This window comes from Ruditapes philippinarum, unplaced genomic scaffold, assembly GCF_026571515.1.
Source record: "Ruditapes philippinarum isolate M1 unplaced genomic scaffold, ASM2657151v2 ctg658_1_1_1_1, whole genome shotgun sequence".
In the NCBI taxonomy this organism is placed as follows: Eukaryota; Metazoa; Mollusca; class Bivalvia; order Venerida; family Veneridae; genus Ruditapes; species Ruditapes philippinarum.
The window spans coordinates 255,390-276,766 of NW_026865455.1; the positions used below are offsets into that span (position 1 = coordinate 255,390).

The window sequence follows — 21,377 nt, forward strand, 5'->3', positions numbered from 1 at the left end:
TATAGTCTTTATCGTTTGTTCAAGTAAACTTAATATGCTCTTTCTCAGCTTTACATTTATATTGTTAAATTCATTTGAATAATTATTTGAAGAAGATTTCTTTTTAAAAGTTTGATCAAAAGTTTCTGCAATATCCGTTTTTGTTTTGGCATATTGGCCATCTCCAATTTTTCAGTAAACAGTTGGACTTTTTTATACTTACCTCTTATTTTTCGTACTGCATTCCAGATTTTCCTAATATAAGTATTTGAATAAATATTTGAAACATATGATTGCCATGATTGGCGTTTATATTGACGAATTGATCTTCTAGCTTTGGCTCTAAATATTCTATAATTTTAAAAATTAATTCTATAAAAAGGTTTTCTGTTGTAAGGCGATGTTCAAACTTTTTAAGTGAAGTTTTACGTATACGAACGGCTTTTTACATTCATCGTAAAATCATCTTTTCTTGATTTTGTTACTTTTATTATTTTTTATAAATAGAATAACTTTGCAGGCAATCGTATGTAATTCTGGAAATGTTTGTCTGTTGTGACAAAGATTGAAACGTCTGGTCGAAGCAAAATAAATTAGATAACATTAGATAAAATTGATTGATTGATTTATTTAAGATAAATTCCAGGTAATATGTACCGAGAATATACCCATTTAATTATTCATACCATTTGCATAATGTTCGAAGAATTTTGACGACGAACTGTTTTGCGTGGGCGTGGTTTAGACTTTGTAACTTGTAATGTAATAATTCGACAAGTGATACTGATCAAAGTTATCCTGGTTTCCTTCTCCCTCGTCCTCGAAGACTAAATGCTTGCATACGGAGCATCATATCAAATTTGGCGACACTTTAGAGCGAACTTTAACACAGAGGAAGCAAATAAAGTGAGTGACACTGCCTCAGTCGCTACATATATGAATGGATACGTTTTAGAAGATTGACAATAGACTGGCTCATTTGCACGTTATTCTTTATGTAGATACAAATAGATGATGATAAACAGAATATGATATTCAAACATGGCACCATCACTTCAGTTAAACGTCAATTTTAATCCCTTAAAGCTCTGTGACATGTTCTATATCAAAAAAGCTAGATTCTATTTTTATTAGAAATTCTGAACCTAGTGTGATTTTGTTAAAACAAAAACAACAAAAAATACACAAAATCAAGTCTAACATTTCCCCATTGCTGTATGGACAAATGAATGTCTGCGTAAACACGATACATCTATAAATAGCAAAGGTAAGTGCTCTGTGTCTCCACCGAAAAACTGTTCAACATGGAGCAAAACGCGTTGGTAAAGCGTCGGATTGTAACTTTTGAATATATCCGTTCGCTTACTTTTAGAAACGAAAAAACACATTTATTTTGGTTAAATTTAAATGTGTGCATTTCAAAGGTTTTGAATATTTTTAGATGATTTGGATAGTGCTGTGCGCCTTCAAAAACTTTAATAGCCGCCTTTTATATAGTAAAGCAAGGTCACACCTAATTCTTTTTAGCTCACCTGAACATGCTCAGGGTCAGCTTTTACATGTTTTAGGATCGATGATTGTCCGTCGTCCGTCGGCCGTCGTCCGTCGTCTGTCTTCCGTCGTCCGTCTAAATTTAGTCCGTTAACATTCTAGCGGTCGCATTTTTGCCTCAATCATCATGATCATACTTGGTCAGGATGCTTGTCTAAGTATTAGCTCGGATGAGTTCGAACATGGGTCATCTCGGACGAAAAACTAGGTCAGCGGATCTAAAAATAGAAACACCTTGTTAACACTCTAGCGGTCACATGTCAATGGACCTAAAAATAGAAAAACCTTGTTAACACTCAAGCTGTCACATTTTTGCCTCAATCATCATCAAACTTGGTCAGGATGCTTGCCTAGGAGATAGCTCGCATGAGTTCGAACATGGGTCATCTCGGATGAAAAACTAGGTCACCGGAGCTAAAAATAGAAAAAACCTTGATAACACTCTTGAAGTCACATTTTTGCCTCAATTATCATCAAACTTGGTCAGGATGCTTGTCTAGGTGATAGCTCGGATGAATTCGAACATGGGTCATCTCGGATGAAAAACTAGGTCACCGGAGCTAAATTAGAAAAACCTTGTTAACACTCTAGCGGTGACATCATTACCTCAATCATCATCAAACTTGCTCAGGAAACTTGTCTAGGTGATAGCTCGGATGAGTTTGAACATGGGTTATCTCGGATGAAAAACTAGGTCACAGGAGCTAAAAATAGAAAAATCTTATTAACACTCTATTGGTCACAATTTTGACTCAATTGTCATCAAACTTGATCAGGAAACTTGTCTAGGTAAGTGCTCGAATTAGTTTGAACATGGGTCATCTCGGATGGAAAACTAGGTCACCGGAGCTAAAAATAGAAAAACCTTGTTAACACTCTAGCAGTCACATTTTTGCCTCAACCATCATCAGACTTAATCAGGATGCTTGTCTAGGTGATAGCTCGGATTAATTCGAACATGGGTCGTCTGGGATGAAAAACTAGGTCACCGGAGCTAAAATAGAAAAACCTTGTTAACACTCTAGCGGTCAAATCATTACCTCAATCATCATCAAACTTGGTCAGGAAACTTGTCTAATTGATAGCTCGGATGAGTTTGAACATGGGTCATCGCATGCGAAACTAGGTAACCGGAGCTAAAAATAGAAAAATCTTATTAACACTCTAGTTGCTACTGTTTTGATCCAAGTATCCTGGAAATTGGTCTGAAAGTTTGTTTTGGTGATTTCTATGTCAAGTTTGAATATTGGTCTCCTGGGTAAAAAACTAGGTCACACTGCTCAAATATGGATAATCCTTCTTAACACTGTAGTGGTCACATTTTTGACTCACCTGTCATGAAACTTGGTCAGAATGTTTGTCTAGGTAATTGTTTGATGAGTTTGATGGATCAGGTGAGCGATCTTGGGACATCATGGCCCTCTTGTTATATTTTGGTTAGATTTGCTAACGGGTCTTATGACTTTAATATCCTATACATGTATACTATGTTTATGCTCATATTTGATGTTTTATTGATGGTTATTAGCTTATTTAGCTTATTGAAAGTTTATAATACTTTTAATAGTTTTAAATAAATTAATGTTCAACACATTAGGATAAATAATTACGAGCGTGTCAGTTGTGTCTCTATAATTAAGATACATGGTGTCGGATTCCTGGCACAATACGACATTAACTAAATCGTACCCGTCATGTCACACTATAAAACAGTACTACTTGCACGGCGTAATGAAATTTTCGTGTCGTAATAATGCTTCCCCTTACAATAACTACACTTATCTAAACAGAAATGTGTCTACCTTCGGTGTGCACAATAAACTATTCCTTTGCAGTCATTTTATGCGTGCATAAAACCTCGTTTTTAATCATGTTTTGATAATTATCGTCTTCGATAGTTAAGTGTCAATGTGTATATAACCCCTACACACAAACAAAAAAAATATTAAAGTTATACCTGGCTGAATATTACCCATTGAAGGCTGCTTATGGATTCGAAATATGATACCTAGCTCACATATAATACAGTAACATCATAAAACTATTTATTTGATATTCAGTTTGAATTAACTTCAATTTAACGTTTTGTATTATTCTGTTATTTAAGATCGGCTTGTTCATTTAACATGGCTTGAGGACTTACGTACATTGTATATACAATAATTAAATTAATTATTAATACATCATGAAACCGCAATAAAAGTATATTTAATGATATAAATATAAGATTTATAATGTATGTGACAAGAGAGACTAAGAGTAAGCTGTTAAATGTTTGAGAGAAAAAAATCAATGGTTTCTTTTTCTACAGCAGTTCTGGAGTGTGTTTTTTTTCTATTTTAAATCCACATTGAATTCAACGAACACAAGGAAGGCAACAAAATGTGAAAATGTGGAAAAGTGAAAATGGGACAATCCAAAACATGTAAGTTGTCTGTTCTGCTGAGATCCCTGCTTGTTGTCCTGTGTTACTGGGTCGTAACTATTTGAGAATATGTCATTTCGCCCACAGTACAAACCAATTTCACAGTTAAAAAAGTTCAAAGTTTATTAAATACAGAAGTTTCTTCAGTAGTGCACTTACATCCAGGCTGAGATTTTGCAAATGAAAACTTGTTATATCGATCGTCTCAATCAGTGTGCTGAACTCACTTGACTATCTATAAAATTCTAGTTATTTATTGGGTTTGCCGAATAAAGGTTCTCCAGGGTCTGAAATATAAAAGCAGTATCGAATTTTAAAATATATAAAAGAACTTGCTGATTACGACAATTGATTTTAACGTCATTTGCTTACCCATATATTTCAGCGGTCCCTTATTTTTGTACATTAATTTAACTTAATATAATCTAAGCAATGCATGGATTTCTAAACATGGATATAAAACCATATATTAAAAAAATAAAAGTCGGTCGATGTGAGTATTTTGAACTAGAGTTAAGAAGTAAAAATTACAAAGTAATACATCCATTACAAGAACACAAACATGTAAAATATCGATCATGAGCAGTGCTTGCCAAACTATGGTTTTTTAAAAGAGTTAAAAGTGCTTTCATTAATCATTTTTGACTTTGCATGACGATTGGCTTGTGCTGAACATTAGTCTAATCAAAGTAAATTGAAAGGTTTTACTATAAGTAACAGAAAAAAATAGTACGCTCCACGAAAGAACATGTATCGATAAGAGTTAATAAAAAATCGTATGCTCAGCGTTTTACCTTTTTGAAATTATTGACTTTTTAAAATAGCATTTTTCAAACAAATTCTAATGGCCATGATCGTTTGCCGTTTTTGTTATCTCCCTTTGTTGCTCTCCAAGCAGAAATTCGCACGCGCGAGGAATTAGAAAGTGTAAACAGTTGACGTTTTCACAGATTTGTTGCTTTTGGAGACAGAAAAAGGTAAATTATTGATGGTTTTGAAAAGATAATACAATGCAGAACATGCATTTCATATAATCTTCGTTTAAATTATTTTTTTTCCAAACATTTAAAACTCAAAGCATGTTGATGACCTTGGTTATGTGTCACGGGGCTTGAGGCAGATATTTAAGATTTCTGGTGTATGTTTATCTCTGTTATGCTTATATTATTTTTTTTTGTACAAACTAAGAATAATCACGCAAAGAGTGTTTTTTGGCAAAAATTATTGTACCGGTAAGTAAATGCTCGTTATTTTTTTTTAACTTCGGAAGCGGATACGGGAAAAAATAAATAAAATTATAATACATTTTTTTGTATTTTACAGTGAAAGTTTGCATGTTTCAGTAACTTCATTATCATTTTCAACAATTGACTAATCTTGCGGCAGTTTCTTCGCATTTTAGCGTGAACAACAAAATTGAATATACATTTTTTAACTTTCATTTTACAGATATACCGTAACATTGACTGAATCTCCGTAATGCTGCCTTCTGTTCTTAAAAGATGTCGATATGCAAGAGTCAACTATAAATGGAATATAATGAATAGTAAGTAGATATATTATTTAACTCTGTGTGTCGAATATAAAATTTAGTTTATTCAAACGCTTCATTTCACTATAGTTACAAACATATACTTTTTAAATTACATATAAAGTAACACTGCAATTATTACAAATTATGTCAAATATGATCAAAAAGTTTACATAATAAAATAACGATATTTTAATTATTTTACAGACATGTCGCAGGCTTTGCCATTTAAAGCCCTCAAATGACTGTTGCCCTATGATAGACTTGGAAATGTTGGCTTAAAAACTTATATAGACAGCATTTATAGAAAGAGTTCAAGATTTTGTGAGAAAAATATAAGCTAAGGTGAGTAAGTTTTTTTTATAAATACTCAGTATTATATATTTGTTCTTGAAAAAATATATTTTGATTTTATACTTTAAATTTGAGAATGTATAAAAAAAAGGTTTTAGCGCAAACCTTGATTATTTTCATAAATTTTCAGGATACAGTAACACACAGTCTTTATGAAAGCACATTGAGCGCAAAAGAGATATAGGTACATGATTAATTTGGATGTCATAAATTCAGTGGAAGGTAATTTTAACATGCTCATTTGTTTCCAAATTATGCCAAATAATATTTATGGTAAAGTCGATATGAAACAATAGAATGATCAGGTTTAATAAATCTTTTAAAAATACTGATAAATAAAATAACTTTGATTTTCGATTAAAATTTACTTTTCAGTATCAACTATATGCATTGTTTTGTACATAGTAGTAATATTTAACATGATAACATATCTAACAGTTAAAATATAGGATGCACATGGAAATCGCACTTATTTATATATTTATTAATTCATTTTAAAGTGTAATTATTTCACTAAATCCTGATATTTTCATTATTAAACAGAAGATGGATCGTCCAATTTGCAAGGGAGAGCTTGATCCAGACGACAAGGGTATCTCTGCTTAAATGCATGAAAAAGGCTGTGTAACAATTAATGCATATGCTGAGAAAAACCAGGCTGAATGGAGAGTAAGGCCTGGAGACTATATCCATAAAGATTGTAAAAGAAATTACACACATCCAAGAGCTCTTTAAAAAATTACTGACAATAAATCCCCAGCAGAATTGCAACCGTACACCAGGTCAAATTACATATTTGATTTTAAACTAACTGTCAGTTTTGTGGTTCTCCTGCAAAATTTATTAAAGTTAGTGCAAATCAAAGAAAACGAAGTCGTAATGACAATGTGTACCCAGTCACAGAATAAAAATTTCAGGAGACAATTGACAATGATATCAAAAATAGAAATTATGACGACTGGGCCCAGCAGGTATTTGGTAGAAGTTCCCATGTGATAGATTTACTAGCAGCAGATGCTATCTATCACCAAGCATGTAGCTCCAATTTTCGAACTGGTAAAGGAATACCTTAACGTTTTCAGGAGAACAATAATATGGCACTAGTCCATTTAAGAAACAATAGATAAGTCATGACAGACATTTCATATATGTCAATTGTCATTGCCATTTGAACTATTTGACATTTACATATAAATATGTACATGTTAACATCGTTACGATATAGGAATGAAAAAAATAAATATTTACATTGATAACGATAATGATATTTTATTGTTTATTTGGTCACATTGAATGCAAATGCAAAGTATAAGGTATAGTTTCTATTAAGTTGATGTATCAACATTGTATAAAATATCGAGTGGGATACATTATTTACCCCGTCAAAAAGTAAACAAATGCTTAAACAGCATAAAAAATACCCACAGTAGGGCAATCACACATTATATTAGCGAGTTCAAACAAACAGTGAAGAATTAAAGCATTTATCAGTAATACTATAGGCCTATAGGCGTTGTACAAGGCTTTTTTACCATTATTACTTATCTCAAAAATCTGGATTTGGGACCTTAAATCAATATCATTTTTCAAAAAATGGTACCTGCGATTTTTTGCGATTTTTTTCACATCATCGTTCAAATGTTATAGGTACTTGTTACAGAAGTTCTGTTGCTGATAGTTTAACCCTTTATGGAGTTTTTTTCGGAGTTTGATCAGCCTACATAACCCGAACTAATTTGAGTCATAGAAAATTTGAAATTTATGCATTAGACAAATGTCAATTCACCGTGTACACTGTGTGTGTAAATACAAAAAGGGTTGTTCAGCCAAACCGATTATGAACGGAAGTAAAGTCATCATGTTGAAATTCTTACAAGTGCAATTTATATATTTTATATAGATTAATCAAAATGCCACAAGTAGCTGTGTGGAGGCTAATAAAGTCGCAAGTATTTAATCTTAAATACTAACTTGCTAGAATAAATGGTCCTAAAGGACCAGAAAAACAACAACACTGAATTATTATTAGGACGAATTTCTGAAATTTATGAAGCATAAGGTAAGTCTTACATGTACATGTCGATATTGTGATTAAATTAATAATATTAAAAAAAAGAAGAAGGTGGATCTAAATTATTATCAAAATAACATTCCAATTATTAAGATTTCCACTAAAATTTATTGCCGTAATATTAAGTAATTTCCAACATGCATATGTTTTATTCCTAAAATATTATGTGATACTTTACTTTATCTCAAAGCAACTATACCTACCTCTAGTCTTCTCATTAATTTTCTAACTTCTAAATTACACATTTCCAGTTTCTTTGCTAATCGATTTACATTACTGTCTTTTCTTTTGAGCAGTTTAATGTATGCAATTGTCGCCTGTAAAACCGCGCTGTTCATCCCGCAAGAATCACTGTAATATATATGAAAACACATGTTTTTTTAATAATTCCGTTCTGTCATTATGTTAAGATGAACAAGACAATAACAATACGCATGTTCCTGCATTTAAAGATAGAGCTATGAACTGACATATTTCAAGATAATCTTCCACTACAAGCTGGTAATTGTAAACTAGAATGAAGGTTTCACTTGAGGAAATACTTTAACAGTTGAAAAGAGAATGTATATTTAGCTTATGTTAATTTCTTCCAGTGACTTAGTTTCTTACCTTATGTTATCGGGAAGTAAATTTCTAAGCTCTTGTATTTTGTCAGCAAAACAACTTCTGTTTGGAGCTGTAAAAAGTATTATATTTTAAACATCTGACGAAAAATCTACATGGCACTAAATTTAATGTTTCAAATAATATGCTGTCCCATAAAAATACATGCATATCAAACTTAAGTATACATACAAGCATTTCAAACTAATATATACATACATATATACGTTATTACTTTCATAAAAGGTCTAAGGAAAACTCGTCCTCTTGATTGAGTATCTAATAATTGCTTACAGGTGATCTTTGATTTGCTTTCAGCCAAACTCTTTGAAAAAGTACTTACATAATGAATGTGAGATTGTCTTTTTACCGCATACTCGTACCTCAAAATCAATAGAAAGTCTAATCAGTTTGAAACTGTCCGCTTAATTCATTCTCGAAAGGGATTGAACATCACAAGATGGCACTGTTACCTTATACTTTGGCTTAATGACTTTAAAAAAGTTAACAATTTTAAAGGCAACTACATGTCTTGACTAACCCCAAACTCAAGCAGTATGCCAAGCACTTAAAAGGTACAGGTCGGGCGAGGTTTTAATGATCAAAGGCACGATGGTCCTAATCTTTGACTTATAAGTTTTGCAATTGAATGAGGTAGTCTACTAATTTTGACCACGTCATGTCTAAACGAGGGTAAGACGGCCCATTGATGCGTCCGACAAGCTTTAAATAATCAATGACTTTGATATTGTATGCAAAAAAAATATCAAATGGGGTCGTCATCAAACAAACCCTGCACTAAATCTTAGGTCTTTAGGCAAAAGTGCTTTCAAATTACGTGTAAGAAAACCTTTTAGTAGCAAAGGCTGTGTCGAAATTGACCTTCGACCAAATGATTTCAAAATCTTAAGGGACATCTGCTTTTATCACCAACCATCACATTAAAGACCTTAGGACTTTAAGATAAAATATTTTTAATTTATAAGTTTGACAAACTTTTAATTATGGTAAACACGGTGATATAGACATTTGCCATAATGAACACAAAGACAAAGGGGTTCATCCAGTGTTTCTAAATAGTTACATTACAACTTTTATCCCTATAAAGAAGTAAAAAATACTTTGTTCTTATGTGAGGATATAAAAAGCTGTATATTAAAAAGCTGATTATTTTTTTAAATATAAAAAATGCAATAATACCTGAGCTGCTGGCTTTTTCTGTCTTATCCTTAGATTCGTTTCTCAAAACACTGTCTGCCTTCTTACGCAAGAACAATGGAATTTTCGTTTCTGGCATTATATCGGTAAGTTTTGTACAATCATTCCCTTTGTTTGTTTTGTTTTTCTGAAGAAGGAGAGGATTGTGAAAGATAGACATATGATAGTGTGTGGATACGAAAAAAAACGTATATACTTAAAGATATACTATGCTCATCATTGGGTTAATACTTTAATAAAAGAAATTCATAATAATTGAAATATATGAAATTCTTACTGAATATGTTAAATTTGAATAAAATAATGGATAAACTATGTATTGGAAGCTGCGTTCCCTATTACAGGTCAACTAAAGTTGATCGTTTCTTAAAATTACTGCCAGGTTTTTAATGCTCCTATGTATTCATATTTTGACCATGTACAGTGTGTAAAATTATAAACATAACATATCTACTTTGTGTGGAGTCAAAACATGATAATTTTACATTTTCAAAGAGACTGTGTAGCAATTATCAATATTTTCTTATATCAAATGTGAGCGTAGTATATCTTTACTAAATAATCATATAATTTAAGTCACGGATAACGTGGAAATAAGTTATTATTATGGATCAAGTAATACTGATTTGATACAAACATTTGATTTATAATTTAGTTCAAATTATTTTTCACAAAATCAAACCAATTGTTTAAAGTAAATTAAACTTAAGCCGTTATCCTTACAAAACATAAAACATTATTTATTAATGAATCATATCATAATATTATGTCAAATTAATTGAATATTTACATATTTAAAATAAACTTTTGTCCAATACAATCTTTGTGAAATAAAAACGATGCTGAATTAGGATTTTGAACAAGACCTTGTGAAAGATAGAGAATATTAACTTACAATTAATTTAATGAGGTAATATAAATTTTGTAATTCCTCACTAGCGCATGTTGCCGTTGGATCATATTTTATATTAGCATTTCACATAACATGGTTAATGCTTGACAGACTTATTTTCCTTGGCCTAGGTTACATTTGCATGTTTGTAATAAAGTTTAAAGGGACTTGACAAGATAAGTCTATTTAACTCTATATAACTCTAAGAATTCTGTAGTCTGTACATTTAGGCACCAGAGAAAATAACTTAAATAAAGCCATTTGGATATAAACAGTAACAATACACTAATGTTATAAGTATACACTTTTTACGTACTTACAGGTACTATCATTATAGTATAATATATGGCGGAAGAGTACATTAAAATACAGCGATAGTTCTTTCGTATCACCATATAGTTATTTCCTAATTCTTTGAATATTTCATTTCTAGGAAAACTTAATCGATTTATGTTTAGAATCCCCTTACATAAGGCTTTGCTTAGAATAATAATTTCATTTCTTTTATTATTATTATTATTATTATTATTATTATTATTATTATTATTATTACGTCTTTTTTCGTTTCTGCCTATGTTCAAAGTTCAAAACCTTGGATGCTTTGCCAAAAAACAGAAAAAGTGTCCAAATTTAGACAAAAACTTAAATTTGTAATAACGTGAAAAGTACCAAAAATATCTTATGAAACTTGAAATATGGGTAAATTGCATTTTGGAGATTATGCAAGTCTATTAATCAAGCCTTTGGTTGTTTTGGCAAAAAAAGCTGAGCATATGGCACATTTAAAACAAAAACTGGATCCCGTGATTACTCTAAAAGTACTGAAAATATTTAAATGAAACATAAAATATTGGTAGATTGCAGTCTTGAAATTATGCATGTCTTTTATTTCTTCGAATGTTGAAAACTTTAGCTGCTATGGCAACAAATAGGCTTAAAATATGGCAAATATAACAATATTTGTTATTACTCAAAACGTTCTGAAAATATTTTAATGAAATATGGATAGATGACTGTCTAAAGATTATACACATTATTTTAGTCCTGACTATAGGGAGTATATTGAGAGCTGTCCTACTCGCCAAGTGTCGGCGACCTGGTCAATATTTCTTATTCAAGTTGTTACGCTTTTTCACAAGAAGTTCATTATTTCTTAAAGTGTTTATACATCAAACTTCAAATATAATTCTGATTATCAACCACATCATATGAGACAAGGTTTACATCTATAGCACAAAATATATCGGAATTACCACCCTTGAACTTAGAATATTCATGAAGAAAAATGTTGTTTTTATAACTTCTTGATTTCTTAATCATTATGCATGAACTTCAAACTTCTTATACACGTTTCTTATTATCACTCAAATCATCCGTGGGTGTGAGGATTCAATACTGTAGCTTGAATTATTTTCTAGATTTATGCCCCCTTGAACTTAGATTTTTGCTTAGAAATTATAATTATTATTTTTATCTCAAACGTCTTCATTTTTTGTAGGATTTACTTCAAACTTACAACTTTGATTTTTTATTTATTATTTAACTTTATTATGTCTTCATTAATTGACTTCAAATTTAAAATAGACATCCATTATCAAAACCTACATCACATGTGATTAAATTTAGTCTAGCGCCTGGGTTTCCATTATTATTTTCATTTTGAATTTGAAAGTTATTTGATTTTTTTAAATTTCTTTGTTACTATAAATGGTTTATTTGAAAAAAAAATTGTCTTTTCTTCTTTGTGACTATGAAAAGTTATTTCTTTGAACTTAAGATAATTTTTCTTTGTTACACTCACATCATGTATGGCAATTGTTCATAAGTCTTGCAACTTTATTTCAAGAGTTTTCTCCTCTTAAGTCTAAGAATGTTGCTTTTAAAAATTATATATTCTTGTAACAACAGTGTCAGTCTGCTGTCTGTCTGTCTGTCTGTCCGTTCCTAAAATCTATTTCCAGATCACGTTTAAATTACTTGGAACATTTCCAAAAAGATACTTAACATAAAGAAAAGTTGACACATAATTATACATATTTTTCTGTCGTATGAACATAATTTTCTTACTAGTTTACAAGACAAGAGACTTGACACATTAAGGTAATACTGACATTCTTAGAACTCTGTAGATTTAAGTTCAAGTATATAATTTATCTATTCAATGGCATGATTGAATGGCCAATAGTCTTTTAGAATGTTGTCTGGGTTCTAACCGGTAGGGGACTATGTCATTCTTGCAGTACTATGATAATTGCTTGTTTATTTAGCGACAAAATCACTGTTTGGGATAAATTATTTCTAACTTATCACTATATGAATAATATACTGAATCATATTTTTTATAAACATTCTTTAATTTAACAAAATATCTTGTCAAGGCGAATGCCTAAGTTACATACAGACATACAGCTTTCATTTTGCTTTTATGCTTGAGCTAACACTAGTATAGGTCCATAACAGATACAATAGAGATAAAAGGTAAAATGGTTACTAAAAGGCACTTTTATCTAATCAAAACGTCATTATACTTGATAATGAAAATAGTTAAGCGCTGCATTTCTGCAAAATATGTATCTATATACTTTCTGGGGGAAAGGTGCATGTGTGTCGTAATTAAATTTAAAAACTTAAAAATAAAACCAAGTCAGGTATCCCTCTCACTCATTTACACAAGTTGTATAGATAATTCGTGTGCGCAGCAGACAATCACAATCACATTTGTAACCAGAATTCTTTTTGTAAACTTTTTCGAATGATGCCATAATTGAACGAATCTAATTGGCAAGACCGAATCTGCAGTATGTCATTCTGCCGTTGATAGCAAACTTTTGCGTATTGAAACATTACACAAATTGTCGAGAAAGTAACAATGTTTTGAAAGCACCAGCTATGGCCAAGACGTCCACGGATAAAACCTTATTAGAAAAATAACTATATCTAAGTCGTTCATATGAATGAAAACTTTTAAATTAAGAGTATACATTGTACTTATACTGTACCCATGAATAAAATGAAATAATGAAAGTTAATGAATAAGGTATCGGCATTACAATCATGTGAACCATTCATTGGTTGACATAGTGAATGAATGTATTTTACCCTCGGAGCTCTCTGATGAACTGCCTTGCTTAATTGTACCGAAACTTTTTCTGTTTGTCCAAGCAGGATGATATCTTCCTCGTCACACTCGACATTATCCAGATGTCCGATACCCATGAGTCTACATATAATCTTCTGTCGTCGTTTTGACTACTTGCATTTACAGTTACGATTTCTGCCCCTGTTTGACAAATATATCCTTCCTGTGAATACATATCTTTACCTTCCACGTTATTATTCATAGTGACATTGTCTCCACATAGAAAAAGATAATCAGACATTTCTAAGTATGAAATTATCAGCTTTATTCTACAGAATATGTCAGAAATAAATCTAAATTGAAATTTACTTCATTGAAATTTCATAGTACATTTAACACTGATATTTACCGGTGCATAATAACGCATTGTCAAGTGATCATCCAATTCTCTTGTCATTGAAATCAGCTTTTACGATAGTTACATAAACCTATATGCATAAAATTATTATGTTCAGAAATGGTGTATTCAAATAGTATCATTCATGAGTATTTTACAAATGCATCATTTGATATGATACGACCTTAAAATTTCATTAATCAATTTTGATAGGCCCTTTCTTTTTTTCATATCTCATTCATATTTCTGGGTACGATCTTATAATCATTACTGGCTATTTGAAGCTGATCGAAAGCATAATGTCTGCATGCTGTATATTATTTGATTGAACAATGCTTTTATTAAAACATATAGTTTTGACCAGCTTTGCCTGCCGCTACTTTTTTATTTCAATTTTGCCCCCGTGCCCTTCTTCCCGACCTTCTAGTCCCTTTCCCCAACACCAATTTACATTTGGCTCCTTGCAGGTGGTCCTGTGTTACTGTATCGTGTGGGCGTTCCGTTTATAGAACTGTGCCCTTCCTTGTCTATCATTTATTATATATTCTAATGTCAGACAATATCCATGTTTCAACAAGCCATGCATCTTAACTGGCATTATTCTTCAGAAATAACGTACTAAATGTTTTAGTGTAAAAATTTCAAACATGCATTCCCATACATGCTGATGTTGTTAAATCAAAAGTGATACAAAAACAAAAATTTGTACAAAAAGGAAATTATTGCCCTTAAAAACACAATCGAGTTAGATTCATTAAAAAATTAAAGCAACTATGAGCATAAAAAGGACATAACATGTTCGTGTTCTACACTTAAGATCTTAAGAACAGAATCATTTAGCTCTGTCAAATACATCTTTTATCTTTAAAAATAAAATAGATAAAAACAGAATCCCTAAAGAAAGTCCAACACAACAAAATTAAAAATGTTGCAGGCTCGATTTGATTGAGCCTGTTCATGGACGGTACTTGAAAGTGCAAGTTACCGTCCACGTCCCCTTGCACCGGCTTAAGCAGAATTCAACATTTAACGCAAAAATGGTAAAAATTTGAATTAAGAAACATCCGCAGATGACTTATATACTCTGTTTATTATATTCCTTCTAGTCAGTTCATTAAACGTATCTTAACTATAATATAAATAGCGGTTATAACATTTTATTAGCATTTGCTTTATCTCAAACAGTTCTTACGTCATAATTGGAATAGGAATTTTGTTATCAAAACGCCAGGCTAATAATATAGTATTATTTCAAACACAATCGGGCACCCAAGTAGAACCTCCAACGTTAGTAACCTAGCTGGATAGCTTCCTCACAAGAAATGTGTAAGCAGTCTTATTATCAAAATGACACAACTTTAGCGTTATATCATAAAGATTTTAAATCATTTAATAAAAGTTGAAATGACAAAGTGTCTTATGCTTAAAATGTTTGAGTTTAATATTTGTTTCCATTGAAGACTCGCTTGCGATTATCGTGTATGTATTAATCAAATATACATATGTGACATACTGTTATTTCATTGCATTTTCTTTATAGATAGGTCTGAATAAACTATATTACATAAGATATCAAGATTTAATAAATTCTTTCAATAATGATATGACTTAAATGTGATTCCTTTTTTATTTGTGATATCCTCTTTTTCATGCAGAGTTGACTTACCTGATTTATTTAAGATCAACATACTTTTATGTACAGCTGGATGTTACTGCAAAAGATAAGATATAAATCAGATATCCCGAGAGGTTAATGTACATGATTTGAGCATTTTACTATTTTTATCTTATACAAAATGCAAATGATTCGACAATGTATCAAACGAATGCAAGCATGTCTAACTTTATATGTCTTTATGTCGGCGTAGGGAAATCTTCTTAAAAACGAGCCATCTCAACGAACATGTTTGATGATAAGGATCAATATTTTGTCTCAGATTTGATTAATTTGAATGAAATAATGTTCAGTTTCAAAAGCGCGCAAATGAATAGATATGAATAAAATACTAAAATTCTGCAAAAATAAACATTTGTCTTAGTATTTCAGTCATGAATATGTATAAATATAGAAACATTTTTTTGTAAAAGCAGCTGAGTTCCTTGTGGCTGACGGTTTGTCTTTAATGATAAAGGCATATGAATTTACAGCCACCTTATTTATATACATGCATAATGTCGTAAGAGACGCCTAAATGGGTCCAAATAATTGGAGTATATGCCTCTCTTCTCTCCAGTAGGTGAGTGGTGTTGCTTTGAAGTTTGTAACACCCGGAATAAGCATAAAACACATCAGCTATCAGACTAAAAAAATCTGGAAACAACGTGATCCCTTAGAAGCATTAATCACAACAAAATTACAAGAGAATTGCGGTGCTTCCCCGGTTATTCCCGGATGACGCCGGAAGAGCCCCGGTTGGCCCAGCCAGAGCCCCGTTCGATCCGGGAAGACCCCCGGCAGAGCCCATGACGATCCAGGCAGAGCCCCGGTAGAACCCCGGTGGATTTAAAACGCCCGAAAAGGATAACATTGATACATAATTTTTATTTAATATAATATCTAATGTTCAAGAATTGTAATTCATGATGATTTTCTGAAAAATCCTTATGCCATAGTGGATAGAAGGGAAATGAGAAGGGTTCTATTACAAACAAGTGCAATCATCGCAAATTGTCGTTATTCTTTTGAACAGTCTCATTTACATCCCGACAGAGCCCCGGTAGACGTCAGGGGTGATCCGGGAACCACCGGAGTACATACGTTACTCTGCCGGCAACGTCCGGGATGATCCGGGAACATCCGGCATTTGACCCCGGATGGAATAAAATATTTAATATCACCGGGGTGGTCCGGGATGATCCGGGAAGATATAGCTTTGCCGGCTTCATCCTTAGCTCTGCCGGGAACGACCGGGGTTATACCGGGGAAGCACCGTAGCTGTGCCGGTAAAAACCGGGGATGATCTGGGGTATGATATAGCCGGTAGAGCCACGGTAGAGCCCCGGTATATGCCGGCAGAGCCCGGGCAACTTCAGGCAGAGCCCCGGAGGATAAAGGAAGAGCTACGGTTGATCACGTTAGAGCCCCGGCAAAGCCCGGATCATTTCCAAAGAATAACGACAATTTGCGATGATTGCTCTAGTTTGTATTAAAACCCTTCCCATTTCCTTTCTATCCAATCTGGCATAAGGATTTTTCAGATCTGGATCAATAGATATTATATTAGATAAAAATTATGTATCAATGTTATCATTTTCGCGCGTTTTCAATCCACCGGGGTTCTACCAGGGCTCTGCCTGGATCGTCCAAAGCTCTGCCGGGACTCTGCCTGGATCGACCGGGGCTCTGGCTGGGTCAACCGGGGCTCTTCCGGCGTCATCCGGGAACGACCAGGGAAGCACCGGCATGAACTGTAGCTTCACCTGGGCTGGCTCTGCCTGGATCGTCCGGAGCTCATCCTGGGCGGTAAGTTAGGAACTACCGTAGTGCTGCCGGGATAAGTGTGACCGCAACAATAATTTCACCCCGGATCATCCCGGTAACTTACCGGGATGGTCCTGGGCTCTTCCGGGAGTAAGTGAGATCGCAGCTTAAGATCTATTCTTAAAGCGACTCCAAAATGTTTGATTTATAAATGAAGGATAACTTAAATTATAATATTGTTAAGTCAATGGCGATCAACTTACAGTTTCTAAAATTGTATTATTTTCTTACAAGCAAGACATTATTAATATCTGCATATTATTAAGTTATATAAATTAAATGTCACGTGAAACGAGCTAACGAGCACACATTAAGTGTCTTATTTATTTTCAATTTATTTGATTTATTGCTGTCACATGGTATTAAAGTAAAAATGTATCACAAGATACCGTTTTTGCATTAAATGTTCGTAAAAGCATTTTCTTTTCTTACATTTGCAAACTATATATAAATATATCGTTAAATGACACAAACCAAGGATTCAATTACTTTTCTGATGTGTTTTATCTCTGCATTTCTAAAGTTCATTCCATAATTATGTTTCGAATTTCTCTTCTGATTTTTCTTTTAATTTTTCTTTTTCAAAACACTTTTCCATAAATGTGTTTTTGTCCCTAGAAAATCTTTTATCGTTTAAAACAGCAGTCGTCTCATCCATTGCCTAAAAATAATGCATTTTACGAACATTTAAAAAAAAAATTGAACACCCGTCAAGAAACTAAACAGCTTAATTTACCAGATATGAATTTTGATACAGATTATTTTAATGAATTAATTAATGAAATCATTACTGAAAGTGAAATAAATAAAGCAATACTATCCATGAATACTGAAAAATATGCCTCCCTATATGATTATATCTATAATTAGTATATCAAAAGTACAAAAAGTCATCTGACCCACATTTATTGTAAATCTTTTTAATATAATCATTAAACAGGGGTTTCATTCCAGAAACATGGCTTATCGGCACAATAAAACCCATTTTTAAGAAAGGTCCCCCATTAGACACCGGAAACTATCGGCCTATAACAGCTGTCTTTTTACCTCTGTTTTAAAAAATATAATTTTCTGATAGTTCATAATATTTTGTCTGAAAATCAAGCTGGATTCCGAGCAAAGTACTCAACAGCAGAATATGTATTTACACTTAAATTTTTGATAGATTAACTTAGGTTACAGGAGAAAAAACTTTTTGTATCATATATTAATTTTTCGTCTTCTTTGGATAAGGACTGTGATATAAGCTTATTAAAACAGGTATAAATGGGAAAATATTTCAAGTAATATGTAACTTGTATGCAGAAACTCGAAATAAATATGAGTAAGTCAAAGCAAAGGTCATGGTTTTTGGCTCGAACAAACCCGAAAATGTTCTCTTGTTAAAGAGTATAATGTTTGGGAGTGGTATTTTCGTCCTCGGGTATTTTTCTTTGTCCTAGAAAATCGCTTGCCTCTCAGGCAAATAATGCTTTGCATCTTTTGTATAGTAGAATATTAAATTAAGACTTACGTATTGACCTTCAACTTAAGCTATTCGATCAAACAATTTTACCTATTCTTTCATCCAATTGTGAAGTTTGGGGTTTTGAAAACCTCGACATTCTAGAAAACATACATACCGATTTTCTCCGAAAAATCACTCATTGAAAATCGTAATATTCACAAGAAAATTAACAGATGCCTAATAGATCAGTTAAATCAAACATGGTCCGGTTTACCAAGGAATTCATCTAAAGGAAGAAACTTTATGATATTTATAGATGCACCAATTTTCGAACCTTACCTAAAACTTTTGCCATATAACCAAAGTATTCTTTTTTTTTTCATTTTAGAACTGGTAACCACTGGTTACCAGTCGAATCTGGCAGATGGCGCCAGTCTTTTGTAGAACATGATCACAGGAAATGCACTTTATGTAATCAAATGAAATTGCCGATGAATTTCACTATGTATTAAAATGCCCTTTCTTTTGTCTTAGTAGGAATTATTACAATCGACCGAACACACTCAAATTCAAAGAACTGGTGAAATCAACTTCATTCATTCTCTTTATAAAAAAAATGTTGCTTTTTTCTCTAAACGTATAATGTCATTGTTCAATAAATGATTCCTGTCCATTTTATATAAGATACAGCCTGAATACAAAACATACAATAGCTTTCTTTTAATATGTTTAATTTGTTTATTTTACTTTGTATGAAGAATATTGCCTTATTCAAATGAATTGCATAATTCTGTTTCGATTTTTTTTCAAAACACTATTTCATAGATGTTGTAAAAAAATGTTAAAGCATATAAATTATAACCATGTGACAAACAGTTTATGTAATAATAACCACATGCCATGATATAATGTGATTTACATGCCATCTTAAAACAATCTCTTTACATATATTTTTTTTGTTTTGTTTATTTAACAAGTTCGCAAGAACAAACCTCACAACACCAAAACCGAATATCTGATCCTCGAATCCAACCAAGTAATAATGTCTACAATAGTGCAGAGGTAATTAAGTGTTTACGAGAAATGAGAACAGAGGTGCGAAGTTGTCTTTCTTTTATTAAAATCGAATCATTAAAAGAAGACAATAACAGACTCCGGTCAGAAATTGATACCATCAAAATGATAACGGACAAATAAATGTCATTCTAGAAGCAAACCAACATGCGCATAATAGTAATCGAAGGGTCTTTAAATGAATCATGGAGCGAAACGGAACGGGAAGTGAGAAACTTCATTGCAACTGATCTTAGTGTGGCAGAAATGGAACATGTCTACGGAAATAAAAGTATTATTTTTGTTAAATTCTCACGATTTAAATACAAGGATTCTATACTTGTACAAATAAATAAGGCCAGGCAAGTTTTAGATAGTAAATTTACTGGGCGTGTGAAGGAGGATTTCGAGGACTGTGTAAAACTTCATCGAACGCCTAGTAACGGCTAGAGAAAACGATGAACTATGACATACTTACGGATATGCCGAAGAAAAAGAGACATTTGAATGCATCCGAAATAGGAAAAAGTGAATATTGAATTTTTTAATTGCCTTTAAGTGTACACGATTCCGTAAATAATAACATTGCATAAAGTGAACTTTGACGTCTTCCGTTATGCTCAATAAACTACATCAAAGTGCATATATATCGGGGTAAACTTTTATAGATGCCAGTAACGGGGTATCCAAGAAGAAGTAACAATATTTTAAGGTTGCAAGACAATGTTTGGAAAAAAATGGATAACACATGTATGCAAACTGAAACAAATAAGAGTATCATTATGTTTTGGATAAGTCAAAATGCGGGAGAATTTATTGCCGACTTTTGGCACAAAATGTGCCGTTTAATTATTAAAAAATGGATACCATGCCATTTTTATTTCCACCAAATTTGATAGTATAAGACAATAAATTATGTTAAATTGGTATTAGGAAGATTGGAACCTGCAAATTTTTCATACTGAATGAAAAAAGAACAACATATTTTACTTTTCCGACTAGCTAATGAGGAAATTACAAAGAAAAACTGTTTTTAGAATGTCAATTTACATAAAAAGTTCTGGACCATCATATCAAAGTCAAATCACTTGTGTTTTGCTTCCATATACACTATTTGACTTTCATGTTCATGATTATTTTGTCAATGAATTTTACAATAAAGATTATGTTTGTTATTTGGAAAGTTGGTTTCCAATTCTTATTTTTCAAATTGCTTACCACACCCTCCACACACACACGCACACGCACGCGCGCGCGCGCACACACACACACACACACACACACACGCACACACGT

At 32.3% G+C, this 21,377-nt stretch overlaps 1 protein-coding gene and 1 long non-coding RNA gene across 2 annotated transcripts in view; one reads left to right on the plus strand and one right to left on the minus strand.

The window, feature by feature from the left end:
- Positions 1 to 21,377, plus strand: part of LOC132729099 (uncharacterized) — a 290,758-nt gene that overhangs the window by 198,360 nt on the left and 71,021 nt on the right. The window lies entirely within an intron of this gene.
- On the minus strand, positions 3,656 to 9,854 carry LOC132729096 (uncharacterized). The gene is made up of 4 exons (XM_060714838.1): positions 9,715 to 9,854; positions 8,521 to 8,587; positions 8,115 to 8,262; positions 3,656 to 4,242 (listed from the first exon to the last, which is right to left on the minus strand). Exons 1-4 carry the CDS (start codon positions 9,809 to 9,811, stop codon positions 4,201 to 4,203), a joined length of 354 nt encoding a protein of 117 aa, XP_060570821.1. The 5' UTR covers positions 9,812 to 9,854; the 3' UTR covers positions 3,656 to 4,200.